The sequence below is a fragment of the Paramisgurnus dabryanus genome, chromosome 23 (assembly GCF_030506205.2).
Source record: "Paramisgurnus dabryanus chromosome 23, PD_genome_1.1, whole genome shotgun sequence".
NCBI classification, from domain to species: domain Eukaryota; kingdom Metazoa; phylum Chordata; class Actinopteri; order Cypriniformes; family Cobitidae; genus Paramisgurnus; species Paramisgurnus dabryanus.
In genome coordinates, this window is record NC_133359.1 from 6222426 (window position 1) to 6239376 (window position 16951).

Genomic DNA, 16951 nt, shown 5'->3' on the forward strand with positions numbered 1-16951 from the left:
TATACATGGCTAATTCAGAGTCAAACTAACACACGGTGTGACAAATGTGTTTTAACGAACAACCACAGTATATGTTTATATTTGCTCTACAGAACACAAACCAGCTGGGTCCTAGACACTTTGCATCAAATTTAAAGGGACACTCACCTTTTATTCCAAATTTTCAGCTCCGCTAGAGTCAAATATTTGATTTTTACCATTTTGGAATCCATTCAGCCGATCTCCGGGTTCGGCTGTACCACTTTTAGCATAGCTTAGCATAATCCATTGAATCAGATTAGACCATAAGCATCGCGTTAAAAAATAACCAAAGTTTCTATTTTCTTGGAGCAATGATATTACGCATCAGTCGAAAATAGTCCCCTTAGTAACTTTCAACCAAGGAGACTATTTTCAGGCGCCGCGTAATATCATTGCGCCTCCTGCAGCCATGTTACGGCAGCAAAGTCCTTGATTATTCCGCCAGAATGAGAGTATAGTCCTAACAATATTGGGCTAGAAAATCGCAACTTTTAATTTTCCGTCGGTCTTAGTACACGATGTAACTACAGAAGAGTCAAGTTTTAAATAGGAAAAATATCTAAACTATTTGGTCATTTTTAGCGCAATGCTAATGGTCTAATCAGATTCAATGGATTATGCTAAGCTATGCTAAAAGTGGTACCGCCAGACCAGGAGATCGGCTAAATGGATACCAAAACAATAAAAATCTAATGTTTGACTCTAGGGGAGCTGGAAAATGAGCATATTTTCCAAAAAAGTGGAGTTCCCCTTTAAAATGAGACAAGGCCGGTGCATGTTGGGAAAGACATATTAAACACACCAAAGCAGATATAAACAATATATTGACAATGAGGATAAATTGCTAAAGTGAATAAAACTTGAAAAAGGGAAAAAAAACGCTTATGATTTCTAAAATGATGTTTTTTGTGTTTTACGTTGTTTACTCGATGGTTAAAGTAACATTCAAAAAGGCTACTGTGTTTACTAAATGTAAAAAAATATTAAAGTCACAATGAAGTGAAGTAGCAAATGCCTTATTTTCCCTGTCGTAATGTATATCCAAGTGAAATGGCTTCTTAAATGAGAAAAAAGGTAGGGCGGGACTTGAATTCGTCCATCATTGGAAGTTGGGTAATGTTGCTAATCGCTCCAATCTTTTTCTAGGCATTTTCCTCGAGACAGAAGTAAAAATAAAATTAGTTTTGAGTTTTTGATGATGAGGGCACATGAGTTAAAAAAAAATTATGAATCATTTTTTTATTTCATAATTTTTAATTTCAATTTCATTGCGACTTTAAATTGGATTTTTGAAACAATAGAGCGTTCAATAGGCTATAGCATATTAAATATAGCATACAATGATAAAGTATATTACTTTTTGTTGTGGGACCCAAATGGGTACCATTAATAATAAAGAATTGCAAAATATTACGGATCTGAAACTACGTATTTGGGTATCATGACAACCCCGCTGCCAAATCGATGGGCACAGGTGCCGGGCTCTGTACCTGAACTGCTTTGCGATCCTGTGTTTCGTCTCGAGAAACTCTTAACCGCCAGACTCTGTCCTCGCTGCTTTCGGCGCCAGGCTGTGCGACACTTGGAGTCGATGCTCTGCTTGATGCGGTACCAGTCGGACTCCGTAATGCTGAACTTGTGAAACAGTTGACCTGGTTGCACATGGACAAACGCACACAAAGAGACAAACAGCACAGATGATACAATCAGTCACAGGGATGGGCAGAAACACTGACGTAATGGCATTTAGTCATGCAACTATGCCGCAAACAATAAACATCCTACAAACAAACAGCTCCAAGACGCAACCGAACATCTTCATTATCTAGCAAGAAATACGTCTTGTGTGCCAAACAGCAAGCAAGGCTTGTTTATGCAACACCTCACGTACTGTATCTCAATGAACGTTACGCTTACCAATTCGTTCATTGACACTGAACACATGGCATGCTGCACGAATTGATCTTTATGTATCGGACAGATTTGCTAAGAATTACAGGAGGTGGGAAATATATGTCTGGTGAGGGTACGGTTGGGACTGAACTTCAGTTAAGCTACCTAAGGAGTGAATTGATCTGAATTATAATGATAGAAATAAATAAAATAAATTAAACTGTGTCATTGGTCAGTAGGTAGGTGAGATGGTGTTGCATGGGTTGCATATCTATAAGTCTCAGATGTGCCTAAAAAGTGTCTGAAGTTTCAGCTCAAAATACCTCACAGATCATTTGTTATGGCATCTCCAAAATGCCCCTATTTGGGCTTTTTTTTTAAATGCATATAAGCTAATGCTTTTGGCTACAAATAGTTGTGATTCCTGTGTATACAGTCTGGGAAAATAGTATCTTAATAGTATTAGTGCTATAATGTTGTAACAAACACATTTAGAATAACTTTTGGGTCAAATTAACCAGTCATTCAATGGCTGTGGGCGGGGCTTTATCAGTGTGACATCACATTAACAAGATAATCAAAACAGCATGTCTAATAAGACTGCTCTGGTTTCCTGGCGATTAATAAACGAGAGGGTGGTTTTTCACTGCCAACACACATTTATGTACAAACATCTTGCAAAAGTGGATTTTGCATAATATGGTCCCTTTATTGATTAAACGTAACAAATTTATTTCAGTTTATATAAAAAAAAAAACAGACTGACAAACAACTGATGTGCTGTGGGAAGTTTGCAGGCATAAACCCTTAGCAATATTATTTTTAAAGGAATACACCAACTTTTTGGGACTTTAGCTTATTCGCCGTATCCCCCAGTTAAATAAGTCCATACACGCCCTTTTCATCTCCATACGTCCCGGAACTCTGTTTAACGCACCCACCGCTAGCCTAGCTTAGCACAAAGACTGGAAGTAAATGGATCCAGCTAGCATACTGCTCCCAATAAGTGAATATCGCCAAAATTTTCCTATTTATTTGTTGTGATTTGTATAGTCACAGCGTGTACAAATAACAAGGTCATATGAGACACAGCCACATTTTAACCATTATTTTGTCACTTATTGGGAGCAGTATGCTAGCTGGAGCCATTTACTTCCAGTATTTGTGCTATGCTAGGCTGGCGTTGGGTGCTAAAGTCCCAAAAAAAGCCGGCGTGTTCCTTTAACAAAATGCATTCTCTGTCATTTCCAAAACAATGTATAAAGACTCACATCGAATGCCGTAGATCATGAGAGGGTCCAGTTGCTTCTTGCCGTGCTTGCCCTGACCGGAGAGGTTGGAGACCGCTTGCACCTCACGGTGAAACAGGTAGTCCAGCAGCGTCAGCGCCATCTTCTCCGCCGTGCGGCAGTTGGTGGTGATGTGCAGCATGTCGGTGTGAGACACCGGGCAGCGCACGCGCATCTCTGGGTTGTTCTCGTCACCCAGCCACGTTCCGTTTGGAAAGTCCTCTACAGAAATAGCAGAGACAGATGAAACAGGTAAGAGTTTGTTAAAATGTACTTTTATGTCATCGCAAGTATGGGTTCACCTAAATATGAAAGAAACAAGAAAGGTAATTGGAGATAATAGCTGACTTTCCTGCCTTTGTTCCACTGGGCAAGTTGGTGACCTATTGTTCATGAGTGAATCTTAGGGCAAAGGTGTGAACCTTTCTTTATCTTTATGATAAAGAAGTGATCTCAGTGAGGCTATCATGTTTACATGCTCAAAGGGGAATGATCTGGGATGCTTTAACAACTGCCCTTGCCTGACTGTAACCTTTCTTAAAATGGCAGTGTTTTGGTTGGATAGTGCAGAGTATTATCCCCTTCTGACATCACAAGGGGAACCAAATTTCAATGACATATTTTTTCACATGCTTGCAGAGAATGGTTTACCAAAACTAAGTTATTGGGTTGATCTTTTTCACATTTTCTAGGTTGATACAAGCACTGGGGGACCAAATTATAGCATTATAGCATTACAACAGACGGTCACACTGTGCTGAACACAATATGCAACATTTGCAGTGCAGGGCAAAAAAAGTACCTAAACCCCAAGGCTGATGACTCAGATACTGACAAAAGTTATCTGGATTTAGAAGTCTGCTAACCTTCAGTCTCATTAATCGAACCAGACACACTGGAGGTGTTAGTCAGAGCTGCCTGCCATAAAATAACTTGCCTCCTACATAGAAAAAGCTTCACCTTATGTGAACCACAAATCAAATCATTAGAATCCAGATTAAAGAGATAGTTGTACAGTCATATATGGAAATATATATAATTTTATCATGTAAATGCAAAGGATTTGCTAAATCTTTCTTAACACCTGTAGGTTAGTTTGAATAAATAAGAGCATGGCAAATATAAATCATGTGATGTGATGTGTACGTATTTTAAAATGCACGGGTAAATCTTTAATGCAGATTTTAATAAAAAATATCAAATAGCCTACCATATTGGTCAACAGCTAAATGGAAAATGGTTGAAAACCCCCAAAAACTAAAATCAGACTAAAATCAAAACCACTACTACAAACTATAAATAAATGCAACAGTGCCCCCTAATGTCCATCAATGGGGATTCAACCAGCACTTGACAATAGCACATTACTTGAGATCACCCAAGCAAAATTATATCGTTTATTTGGCAAGAAATGTTGTCTTGGTAAAAACATTGATGTCTTATTTTGTTTCCTTGAGGGGAGAATTTTAAATGGTACTCTTTTTTTTGAAAGCCATTCGTTTGTTGCTGATATCCTTGTGGTCGATTATTGTAGGGTTTATCATAGTCGTACATTGCTCTGAGGATGTAAGGGCGGAGCGAACAAACAAACATGTGACCAAAAAGCCCTGCTTGATTGACAGATGCTTAACTGGAAAATATGGTGGATTTGCAAAGCACATGTGATCTGCAAGAAGAGATGCATTACATAAAAATGAGGGAATGGTGACAAGATTAAAGCGAGGGGAAAATGAGTAAAACAAAGGAAAACAAAAGCAAAAAAGCCTTTAAAAAACCAAATGTAGTCATTTGATGACTGAATATCATCACAAACAGCTGCCAATGGGTGAATTTTTGCAGAGGAACGTCTTTGAAGTAACTGAGCTAACCCAGACGGCACTCCAAAACAACTCAGTCAACAAATAAGAAAAGCAAAAGCAGAAGTTAAGCAATCCAAAACAAAGCCTTTAATCTCAGGCCTCATCCAGACTAAGGAAACATCCCTGAATCACAGACGACCAGACGCTTTACGCAACACATGGGTCGGTCACAGGGACACGACTCTTTGTTATGTCCGGGAGTACTGTACTAAACAAATTAACTAAAAATTATGATCTGTCAACAAAAAACTGTGCAGTAGTTAAGTATATTTGTACAAAGACTGTTCGAAGATATGACTATAAATAATTGTTTCAAATAGTTTTCTTTTTTTTTTAGGACATGCTGTACCAAATTCATAACAAATTATTTAAATTGGCTCATACTATAAATGTCCTTTTCGCATACTGATGAAATTACTTCAAAGGCTCGTTCCAGGTTTAAAGTCTGATATTAAATGTGTCCTCAGTTTGTCACACCACAGAAAAATGTGCTATTAACCGCACAGGCAAATTTGAATGAAGAAAAAATGCTAAATAAAAAAAAATGTAGCAAAATCTTGGAAAAACAGCTCTCAAATGTTTTAGCAATAATTGCAGCCATTTCAAGCGTAAATTAATTTAAGACATGCTTTTTTTTAGTTAAATAATGGCGCAAATACCAGTCATAACACCCGCGCAAACATTAGTAAATCACGTTGCCTGAATCATTTAAATAATCTGAAAGGAAAACTCCTAGAAATGCATAAGCAATAAGGTCAGTCGCAAAAATAACTAGACCATACCTTTTTAGCGCTAATTATCCACTGCGCGTCGTTATTTAAAGAAACAGTATGTAGGATTGTGGCCAAAACTGGTATTGCAATAACAAAACTTGTGGCTAAAACTGGTACTGCAATCACACAACTGGTGGCCAATACACAAAATGACAACATAAACATCAGTTGAGGGCTGCAACTCCACTTTTTAAATGACAATGTCCTGGCCAGACCACTGTTGTTAGTGATATAAGTATTTTAAATGAAAATTATTTTTTAATGTCTAGTGACATATCAGGGCCATTTTATGATTAATTGATATACATTTCTTACATACTGTTCCTTTAACGCCAAAATTATGGTTTGCGCTGTCGCAAGCTGTTAGTAAATCCGACCCTAAAGGGCGATTTATAGTCGTGCGTAGGTCCTACGGCGTAGGCTATCCGTAGCCTGTGCGTAACTCTGCGTAGCCTGACGCGCACCTTACGCGGACCGTAAGCACTGTGATTGGTCCACCAGAACCCCTCCCGTCAGGTAAAAAAACTGCGTCATAGGTATTTCCGTTTGAGACGGTGAAAACAAAGATGAGCCAAGTTGAGGAGTGATTTAACTCAAACTGAAACATAAGTCGCTGTTTATTTACTTCCATCATTGCTGGTCTTCTCAAATTATACACAACAAGTTGCTATTTCTTCTTCGTTTGTGGGTTAACTTGCTTAGCTTCTTCTTCTGTGACGACTTCTGCTGCTACTGTGGTTACACGCGTGATTACTGCCAACCAGCGGTTTCGCGTGTGTTTGCACGTCGACGCGGACGGCGACGCACAAGTATAAATGAAAACCGACGCGGAACCTACGCCGTCGCTGCTACGCCGTAGGACCTACGCACGACTATAAATCGCCCTTTAGTGTTTGATAAGTAGGATAAGCAGAAATATTGGTTGCCGTAATAACTTGTCATTGGTGGGGAAAGAGTTCATATAATTTAAACAAATAAGTTACAACCCCCCCCCCCCTTGCTGTAAAGTTGGGCCTTTTAACATGGGGGTCTATGGAAATTGACTCCTTTTTGGAGTCAGTCTCTAGTGGCCAGTCGATGAATTGCAGTTTAAGTGTGCGTTCACACCGCCACTGGCGAGAGCGTCAAAAAAGCTCTGGCTGCCTTGTAAACGACGCTATAAAAAAGTGTAGTGGATGCTCTGACACTCAAATGCATTATCTGAAATCCTCTCAGGCAGAGGTTTCCACCTTCCGATTGGTTGCCGCCGAACCATGTCATAGCTCATTACCATAATTTGAGCTGATTTCAACTCTCCTCGACGCTCATGCTATGTACACACCAAACGCGGGACATCGCGTTACTCGCTCTCGATTACTCGCGCGATTTAACTTCGTGTCATGCAAATTTTTCGCTTGAGTTGAATATTTTCATCGCCCCACGCGAGGACGCGTCTAATCGCGTCTATGCATTGACTTTGTATGAATTTATCTACTCGCGCAAATCGTTGAACTTGAGTCTGGTGTGAACCCACAGTTACACCGTACATGACGCATGGCTAATCGCCGGAGCTCGCCGCCGGCTCTCATTGATAATTAATGACATCCGGCCAATTTGACGCTCTCGCCAGTGGTGGTTTGAACGCATAGTAAGTCACGTCAGTGTTGGCTTCATGATTGGAATTTTGGCCTATGATTCGCAATGCGAGCTGATCTTACATTCTGTGCTAATTTGTTGGCGTCTTGTGATTACATACTCAGTACAAAGCTTTATCGTTAATTGACTCCCATATTTACTTCCACTAACTTTAACTGTGTAACATTAAAACAAACAACAATTGTGAATCTTACCCTCCGAGTTAAGCGTTATGAGCGTCACATTGTTGGTGCCCTGAGATGACTGTTGGCCACTGTTGGACACCGAATCACTCGTTTCAGAGCCACTTTCCTGATCGTCATGAATCTCTTCATGGACCGGCACCTTCAGCACGATGGTCTTCTGTTTTCCTCGCCCAACGGTACTGCAGCAAAACAATAAAGTCCGGTTATTGTAAAAGGCTTGCCATGAAGATCACATAATGAGCCAGATCTAAGATTAACTATGGTGTTAAAGAGCCAAAAAATGGGAAATACTTGCAATATAACATTAACATAGTTTTCTGTATAAAAATAAATTATTAAACTGCTAGAAATGTGTACATGCAAAATAAAGTCTCCTAAAGCGTCATAATCGTCTTATTATCACTCACTTGCTCAGCAGGTTCTCCAAAGAGTCTGAGGAGCGTGCCGCAATCTCCTCTTTCAAAGTCTTCGACTTCTCGCTGCTCACTATGACGTTTGTCTGGGGAACAACGCTGTGAGCAAAAACTAACTGTTAGTGTCTACATTAATACTAAGGTCACTTTGAATAAGTGGGTAAACAAATCTTTAAGGTATATGTGGGAAAAAATAAAACATTTCTCGATTACAAGAAGACAAAAGGCAGAAATCAGGGACTGACACTCTCAGGCACCATTCACGTTCATTGTATGGAAAACTATGCAATGGAAGTTCAAACTGCCTTGTTTTTCACAAAAGAAAGTAAGTCATAAGAGTCTGGAATGTTTACTTGATAAATAATAAAAGATTAAAATTTGATTGCTCACCAGCGCACTTTGTCACTAGTCTGAGTGGCTCCAAATGGGGACCCGGCCACCATTGGTACCTGTATGGCTCCCTGGTTGCACCTTGCCACTATGTCTACCTTCTCCACCAAATTTCGACAGGTGGACTCTAAGCCCTGCAGCTTAGCCTCCATGTTGTCAAGGCGCTGGCATATAGTCTGGCTTATTGATATCAGCATTGACTGCAAATGTAGAAAATGAACAGAGTAAATAATATGAAATCATCTCAGTATAATAGACCATTTATATTCTGGACCAAATGATAACAAATATGAACGCTACTTTAAGAGACTCTTGATTACGCTCCATTCTTGCACGCTTCCTCACTGGTTGTTCAGGTTGTTCAGGCCCTTCATTATTGTCCAGGTCATCTAATTTAATTAGAAAATATATTTTAGTTAAGAAATAATAAAACCATGCATTGGATTTTATTTAATCGATTATCAGTTAACCAATGCTTGCATGCACTTTTCGCAAAACCTACCAGTTTGGTGACCCTCATTATTCAAATCTGCCACCGCAATCTGGACAATCTCCACCAAATCTTGCTCTGACATCCTTTAAACCTAAAATATAATGAAGATGTCTTTAAACAAACTGCAGGTCATATCCAAAGTGTGATGCTCTTTCCATAGTAGTAATATATCAGTATTTTTTCAGTATCCAGCATATCAGTATCAGCTTTTTGCTCAAAATTTGGTAGGATGATTTTATTTTTTATTTTTTTGAAAGTGGAGGGTCTTGTTCTTTCATTTCATATATTGTACGTAAAGAAGAAAATTTTCTGGAAGGCATTAAAGTTTTGTAAAAATCATAAAAAATGCTGCCGCTGGCTGGCAACTTTTTTAAAAACCTTGGCGGGGAAAGACTCAAAGGGGACATTTCACAAGACTTTATAAAATGTAAAATAAATCTTTGGTGTCCCCAGAGTACATATGTGAAGTTCTAGCTCAAAACACCCCATCATTTATTATAGCATGTTTAAATTGACACTTTGTATGTGTGAGTGAAAATTTGCTGTTTTGGGTGTCCTTTAAAATGTAAATGAGCTGATCTCTGCACTAAATAGCAGCGGCATGTTTAGATTAGTTCAGATTAAGGGACGGTATGTTCCAGTTCTGACATCTCCAGGAGAGCCAAATTTCTATTACATATTTTTTTTAAACAAAGTTGTACCGCACTAAAACCATAATGAGGGTCCAAGCGTAGCTGACATCATCAGGGAAGATTCGCCACAAGAGGGCAGAAGTACATTTTCAGATTTTGACTAGTTTGTGAAGGGCACATGAATTTTAAAAAATATCACTCGCAAAGATAAAGTGATTATAATAAACATTACAATATTACATTAAAATATAAAAATTGTCAATTTTGATTTCATGGGGATTAAATATTTTAATAAACGGTGAATTCCCATTTCCTTTTCAGCTGCTCATGATCCCTGGATATCATAATTTTATAAAAACTGCATTCACAAATAAACATTTTTAGCAAATGATCTTCTTTTAATAAGGGAATAAGTCGAAAAAAGTGTGTATTAAAAAAAATGTCGAACATTTGAACTTTTATCAGTTCTGAAAAATCGCAACAAACATTTTGTCCTATAATGCGCAGGTTTTTCATGACATAAACATCTGTTTAAAATGACCATAACTGATTTTCACCTTAGTAGAAAATTCCCTTTACAAAAGAGTATTGTAGCACCAGGGTTTAGGGATAGCATGAGTGTAATACCACGTCAATGTGTTTTAAATATGTTACTGAATATTTACTAAGTTACACTCATACACCCTTGTAATTACGTGATACTCTGTATGAAGAAATCGCCATCATACATTTTCAAAAAAAAAAGTGGGATTTCCATAATACATTTTGTGAGTGCATTACAATTATATATTTCCTAAATTTGATATGTAAAATATGAGACTCCCGCCGCTGGTGTTATGACTTGGCTGGGCGCCAACTGAGTCTAGCTCCGCTCAAGCAAACCACTGAACTCTCTGTCAAAGGCAAACCAAATATGCACGCTTCTTGTTTTAAAATATAAAATACACTTTTTACAATGCCTCACACGCGTCATTTTCCAAATGAAATTGGACCCATCGGTGTTTTATTCGCCATAGATAAGACTTCTTGGGTACAAATAGCAGACACTGTGGCTAACATGCTAAATGTAGCCTGTTAGCTCGCGCCTGCTAACAACAGTAGAAAGGCATTAACATGCAGCGGTGAAACGCTTCTAGGCCTCATTTCTGCCCTATCTAGTGCGCCAGAGATCGCTGACACAAAAAAATGTGGCACATTATATATTTCTTTAATGCATCGCGCATTATTTTGCAAGAGCACAGAGAAGAGGTGGTGACGCGTGTCTGAAGGGTTTATATTACCGTGTGAGTGATGAATTCTCGTGTTGTTTGTGAAGAGTCCGATAATGGCGTCCTTCCTCGCGAGAGAAAAGCCTGAGCATTGAAGCGCGCTCTCAATGCGCATGCGCTCAAACCGACGGCGCACGGTCCTGGGGTCGAATTTCCCGATGTGAGACGAAGCATTGCTGTGTTTATGGGTTCATGAGCAATCTTATTTTTGTGCATTTGCATGAGATACTGGGGCTAAATTTTGTGAATACTGGGAGACTAACAAAACAGTAAAAATAAACTTTTTCTGTCTTTCACCATTACTGGATTAGGATTTTTTTTAATGTAGATTATCTCTACAATGTATGCCTTTTCCATTGTTTTCTAAGATTTATTTAAATAATTTAAGAATTGGTAAACCTCATGTCAATGCATTTAATTACACTAAATAAATACAAATAAATACAACACTGGGTAATAAATAATCTTTATTGTGTTTATCATTGTCATTTGAAAAGCTTTTGGTCTGGGTCAGGCTGTACAACCAAAAACTCCTCCATAGGAACTGTCAATCCAGATTTCCAGCAACTTTTTTTGCAAGTGTACACCAGTACTGTCCCAAACTCCAGTGCACTCTCTGGGAAAACAAAACAAAATGTTGATCTGATTAGTATAAATGAATGCAAATCTAAACTTTTCTATCAAAACAAATCTATAAAAAACAAACAACTTGAAAATCACTAACCTGAGTTTTTATCCTTGCTACAGAGCAAGCTGACCAATGCGGGCATGAGTTGAAACTCAAAAATTCTGGGACCGCCACAATGATCACAGCATGGCACCATTTGATTCATATTCGAAGGTGGACCCGTTATAAATAGAGGCGATCCACTCCAACTGTATCTATGAAGTAAAATAAATAACAATAAATATTGACATTTTTAGGCATCTAATAAATTAAAAATCAAAAACTAGTTGTGTTCCTGTAGATATGCATCATATGTATATTTGCACTGTCACCATGAATAAAAGCTCCAAATGCATAAATGTAATGTGGATGTTATCATTAAATATCATTATAGACTGTGAACAAGATCATAAATCAAGAAGATCAGTCACCGTAACACTTGTTCAGGACAAAGGGAAATTTTCTTCATAAAACTCTCAAACACTTTATCTCCATGCTTGGCTTTGGCCTTCTCATATTCCTCTGATGCCTCCCTGCCCTCGCAGCTGAAAAATAAAACTAGATGATAAACCAGAAGATTTGCATATTATGAGATATTAAAAAGATTATAATTTTAACATTGTTTAAAGAACACAAGTCTCTATAGAATGACCACCGACTTCCAGCAGTTTCTCCAATTTATTTTCTCTATATTGGGATTAAAAATAATCATACCTGATTCAAACCTGCCAGCTACGACATGAATCCTAACATTATAAACTTTAGGTAAAACGCATCTTTATATCAAGGGCCTTAGATAACAAAGACAACCAAATGGCTTCTCACCTCCCAATATCCCCTGCGATCGCTCCCTCCCTTTCCTCGTACTGTCTAAGCAGTTCATTTTCATGATCCATATCATGAAATCCATCTAGGTCCGTTTCGTCCATGACGCTAATGTAGAACGGCTGGAAAATGGGTGCATCTGTGGGGTTTTCTGGATCAACAACTCCATCAATGCACAGGCCCTGAAGTTTGCTGCTCACATCCATTCCCGCACTCAGGGTTAATACTTCATCTGAACAGATCTGTGCGCTACTCTCAGGAACTTTTATTTGATCTTCTTCCTCCATCCCCCAATCATCAGCTTCATCACACCAGTCGGTTCTGGACATTGATGATGCTGCACATGGTGAGCTTTTGTTGACCTGTTTACTTGATAAAGCTTTGATGTCGTCATCCAGGCACTGGGAGCGCAGGACAATCCAGCTGGGTATTTAGAGGCGACATGGTCAGTATGTCACAAAATTAGTGTAATAAAATGTATTATACTAAAAATTAAAAGATGTAACCTCTCTGATTTGCCATTGCATTGTGGATTGGTGCAGGCAAATACGTTGATTGTTCTATGGTAAAAAGATGCTGCAAGTGGACAGTAGACCTGCACAACATGAGATAGGCCCTTTTGGCACAAAGTGCATGTGGGATATTGGAGAGTAATTACTGGCAGCAAATCCTGGAATTATTAAAAATGAAACACAAAATATACATTAATTTTTTTTACTTTTTTCATCTCGTTTGGGATCCACTGGTTTAAGGCAACCTACGGCCCCCAGTGGAAAAACACAATTACATTAATCATTTTTGACTATTTGTATATTTTTAAATTCTTTTAATCGTTCAAATGAAAGTAAAATTTGGTTTTGAATCAATTCGATTCGCAAAAGAATCGAGCCAGCCAGGAGTCGAACCTAGAATCTTCTGATCCGTAGTCAGACGCGTTATCCATTGCGCCACTGGCCCGATACGAAGCATGTACGGGTCCATAAGGGTTAACTTGTTCACTCAAATTCGGAGTAAATTTATTTTTGTGCACATCTTGACGATTTTCAAAGTTGTACATTGTACACATACACTGTCTTACGTACAATAATTCAATGTGGTTTTTAGAAAGCAACGTAGTGTTATTACAAAAGCGAGTTAGCATGGTTGGCTTAGCTAGTCAACCACAGCCTGCTTTAAAACACTTTTCAAAATAAAATGTTCACTTCAGCAAGCAAAGCTAATCATCTGACAACATTTCGTCCATGTGTAAACAAAATTATTTTATTAAATAAACGATTAGTTGTAGCGAGTTGCCAAGCAGATTCTGTAACGTTAAGTTAGCTTGATTTAGCACGACCCAATCCTTCGGTATATAACTTAATTTATACAAATATATTATGATTAAGTTAACTGAATATAAATAACTTATTTACCGGAATATCTCCAATTTTGTTCGTACAATACGACGTGGTTTTCTTGTCAATAGCTCCATCACATACTCCAATAAGGACTGTTTCATGCACTGTAGTTGCCATTATTGAGCAAAAATCTTCGGACAGGTTTCCATGTGCTTCTCCCCCAAGTTCAACACGTGGTGACTAAAGTTGACTAAATCATTTGAATCTCATTGACAACAGACATGATCAATAAATTAATGATAATGTATATGTGTCAATAACAGACAAAATGATTTCAAACATGACATATTTTTAGGTAAACTATTACTGTTTTATTTTTAAGCTAGGTTTATTATTACAAAAGTCATCTGAATCATAAGACAAACAGCAGTCACTGTACGACTAGTTCCTTTAAATTTCTTGCAGATTGAGAAAACAAAAACCTGACTGCATGTGTATAATTACAGTACTTACAGAGTTCCCGTATGTAATGTCATGTTTTGTATCGGGCCAGTGGCGCAATGGATAACGCGTCTGACTACGGATCAGAAGATTCTAGGTTCGACTCCTGGCTGGCTCGGTTCTTTTGACGTTTGATTCACTTATAGGATAAAAGTACATCCTAGTTCTTAATTCTAAATTTTTTAATTTTAATTCTTTATTGTCACTTGTTAACAAGTGTGTGTACAACGAAAGGCAGTGCTTAGAGTGCAGAAACCATAAATAAAAAATAAAAAACATATACTAAAAAAAATTATGTTGTACAAACTGGCTGTTTAACTATATTTATCATAACAGCAAAAACACGAAAATCACAATTTAAACATACATATATTTTATTGCACTTTTGGAAATAATAATCAAATAATAATTCCGGAATACTTAAGGGGCACAGTTGTGTAGGTCTATATTGCCCCCTCGCGGCATTTGCTTGCCATATATATACTAAGCGCAAAGCGAGTGTCACTGCGTGACACTATCAAATCTAATGCTTTAATAAAGGAATTATTTTCTAAATAATGTGATCACAATATTTAAAGTTTATTCTAAAATCACAACATAAGCTTTTTAGTTGCCATTGCATTGTGAATAAGTGCAAGCAAACGTCTGTTATTTTATGTAGATGTCACGAGGGGGCAGTAGCAGTTAAGCAACGTGAGATTCGGACTTTTATATTCTCTTTTTAATATTATGGAGATAATAATGATGATGATGATAAATTTATAGAAAAATAATAAAAATGACTGAGTGTTACATCCTAGGCTACTTTGTAAATCAATGTTAATCTTAGTAATCTAATGTAACTCGAAATGTGTACTTCTGGGTTCTTCATATGAGAGAAAGTAGAGCAACGATTCACTTTCAAAAGAGTCGAGCCAGCCAGGAGTCGAACCTAGAATCTTCTGATCCGTAGTCAGACGCGTTATCCATTGCGCCACTGGCCCGATACGGGAAGTGACGTATAGTAGCTCACACAGCTTTGATTATATTACACTATTAACTTTCGTTCATTTTTGTTTTAAAATTAAGGTTCTTGTGTGTCACGTACCTGAACCAAATGTTATTTATGACTCACTTTTGCGTAATTGTACCAACATTGATAATGGGCGTTCAATTCAATCACCTCTATACGATTCTTTACTGTTCACAGCGAGTGAACAAATCCCAGACATAAATTAGCGTCTGAAATTTTCGACAGTTTTGAATGGGAAATCATGTTATTCACAACATTTTTTTAAATCATTTTAGTACTGGCGAGAGAAAGCTTAGATTACAAACGTCTACAGATAAAAATCCCCAACACCTCATCATTATGAATGGGCACTGGAGTAAAGGTAGTTTTGGATTACAGCCACAGTCTTTAAACGGGTTGCCAGGTTCTGTTGTAATCTGTTGTAAGCAGTTCGAGATTTTGTAAATAGAGTTGACCCCCGGCCACAACAGATACAAGGTAATGACAACATCATGTAGTTGTACATCCTCATTTCAAACGTATTATATATTACTAGTTTAACTCCAACACTGATTAAACCTCACCTGGCTGCCTGTAGCTTTCTAGTGACCCTTTAGCCTGTTCAGGTGTGTTTGATTAGAGCTGGAGCTGAACTCTGCAGGACCACATGGGTCTGCAACCCTGTTCCGGGGTACCTGTTTTGAAGATTTCAGTTCCAATCCCAATAAAACACCCCTGAACCTGCTAATCAAGTTTTTCAGGGCTGCCTTAAAATATGGCAGGTGTGTTGAAATAGGGTTGGGACAAAAATGTAGGACATCCATTTTATAGAATGTAATTTGTTGAGCTTATTAAGTACTTTTTCAAAATAAGAACCTACAATATACAATTTTGGACGCAGTCGGGTGATTCTCACGAAATCCAGATTTAGAAGATGTCCAGAATCAAACTATAAGGTTACTATAACCATTATTTTTAGAGGATTTAAAAATATTTCCTATAAAATTATTTACATTTTTTAGTTTATCATTATCAAAAATTATCATTACCGCAACATGATATTACATTAAAAATATGCATTTACAAACTCATGTTTCAGTAATGAGAACTAAAAAGTTGTCTAGGTACTATGACAAACAAAAGTTCAACTTTTATCTGGAGAGAAAAAATAAGAACTGCTTACCTGGTAGCCATCTTGAGTGTCACAGTCAATTATGTCCCTTCCAACAATTGTTTAAAAAAATGTTAGTTCCTTGAGGGCTTAAACAATGATTGAAAATTGTTGCGGAGGATGAGAAATTTTCTTGGACACATTTATATTCCTTATTATTGTCTCTACATTTACCAATGATCACCGAATACCACATGTTTCTTTACTGTAAATGTTTATAATATAACATGCCCCAAGCTTTTTATTTTTTAGATTTTTTAATTATAAATATTTCCATGTCAAACAACCCAAATCCAGTCATGGACTAGTGCGGTAATGAAAATGTTTCCCTTAAATGTGGAAAAACAACAACATGATGTCATTTGAAATCATGTGCAAAATAGTACATGAAGAGATGTTTGTAACTTTATGCGTCTTATTTTGATACTCTTACTTTGCATTCACTTTTTTATCAAAATGTTTCATGACACCTCATAAGTCTAATTTTGCGAGAATCACCCAGTCATTTGTGCCTCCATGACGATACGCCAGAGCGCACTGCATTAAATAGACGTCAAGCGTAGATATTTTTAAGGTATCTGGCAACCACAAATCCTGAAGCAAAGTTC

At 37.6% G+C, this 16951-nt stretch overlaps 2 protein-coding genes and 3 non-coding genes across 8 annotated transcripts in view; 1 reads left to right on the plus strand and 4 right to left on the minus strand.

Annotated features, from left to right (window-relative positions):
* banp (BTG3 associated nuclear protein) overlaps positions 1 to 10961 on the minus strand; it is a 53848-nt gene extending 42887 nt beyond the window's left edge. For all 4 annotated transcript variants that reach the window (XM_065292182.1, XM_065292180.1, XM_065292181.1 and 1 more), the window contains exons 1-8: positions 10864 to 10961; positions 8961 to 9042; positions 8759 to 8847; positions 8459 to 8658; positions 8063 to 8167; positions 7665 to 7834; positions 3186 to 3425; positions 1512 to 1673 (exon numbers count right to left, since the gene is read on the minus strand). In XM_065292182.1, coding sequence (XP_065148254.1) covers positions 1512 to 1673; positions 3186 to 3425; positions 7665 to 7834; positions 8063 to 8167; positions 8459 to 8658; positions 8759 to 8847; positions 8961 to 9033 — 1039 coding nt within the window. In that variant the 5' untranslated portion in view covers positions 9034 to 9042; positions 10864 to 10961. The remainder of the gene's footprint in view (positions 1 to 1511; positions 1674 to 3185; positions 3426 to 7664; positions 7835 to 8062; positions 8168 to 8458; positions 8659 to 8758; positions 8848 to 8960; positions 9043 to 10863) is intronic.
* A 340-nt stretch (positions 10962 to 11301) lies between these two features.
* Positions 11302 to 14208, minus strand: pdcd2l (programmed cell death 2-like). The gene is made up of 7 exons (XM_065292178.2): positions 14194 to 14208; positions 13756 to 13945; positions 12850 to 13013; positions 12344 to 12766; positions 11950 to 12063; positions 11576 to 11733; positions 11302 to 11467 (listed from the first exon to the last, which is right to left on the minus strand). Exons 2-7 carry the CDS (start codon positions 13855 to 13857, stop codon positions 11337 to 11339), a joined length of 1092 nt encoding a protein of 363 aa, XP_065148250.1. The 5' UTR covers positions 13858 to 13945; positions 14194 to 14208; the 3' UTR covers positions 11302 to 11336.
* Positions 13228 to 13300, minus strand: trnar-acg (transfer RNA arginine (anticodon ACG)). Its single transcript has one exon. It is a non-coding gene; the product is annotated as a tRNA-Arg (tRNA).
* An 18-nt stretch (positions 14209 to 14226) lies between the features above and the next one.
* On the plus strand, positions 14227 to 14299 carry trnar-acg (transfer RNA arginine (anticodon ACG)). Its single transcript has one exon. It is a non-coding gene; the product is annotated as a tRNA-Arg (tRNA).
* Positions 14300 to 15091: 792 nt separating this feature from the next.
* Positions 15092 to 15164, minus strand: trnar-acg (transfer RNA arginine (anticodon ACG)). The gene has a single exon. It is a non-coding gene; the product is annotated as a tRNA-Arg (tRNA).
* Between the last annotated feature and the right edge of the window lie 1787 nt (positions 15165 to 16951).

What these genes read in the sequence shown, in the direction of transcription:
- pdcd2l (XM_065292178.2), bottom strand. Translation starts at nt 13,857, where the DNA reads ATGGCAACTACAGTGCATGAAACAGTCCTTATTGGAGTATGTGATGGA. An exon ending in ATCGCAGGGGATATTGGGAG is followed by an intron (nt 12,064 to 12,343) that starts GTGAGAAGCCAT and finishes TTTATTTTTCAG; the next exon opens with CTGCGAGGGCAGGGAGGCAT. An exon ending in TAGCAAGGATAAAAACTCAG is followed by an intron (nt 11,468 to 11,575) that starts GTTAGTGATTTT and finishes TTGTTTTCCCAG; the next exon opens with AGAGTGCACTGGAGTTTGGG.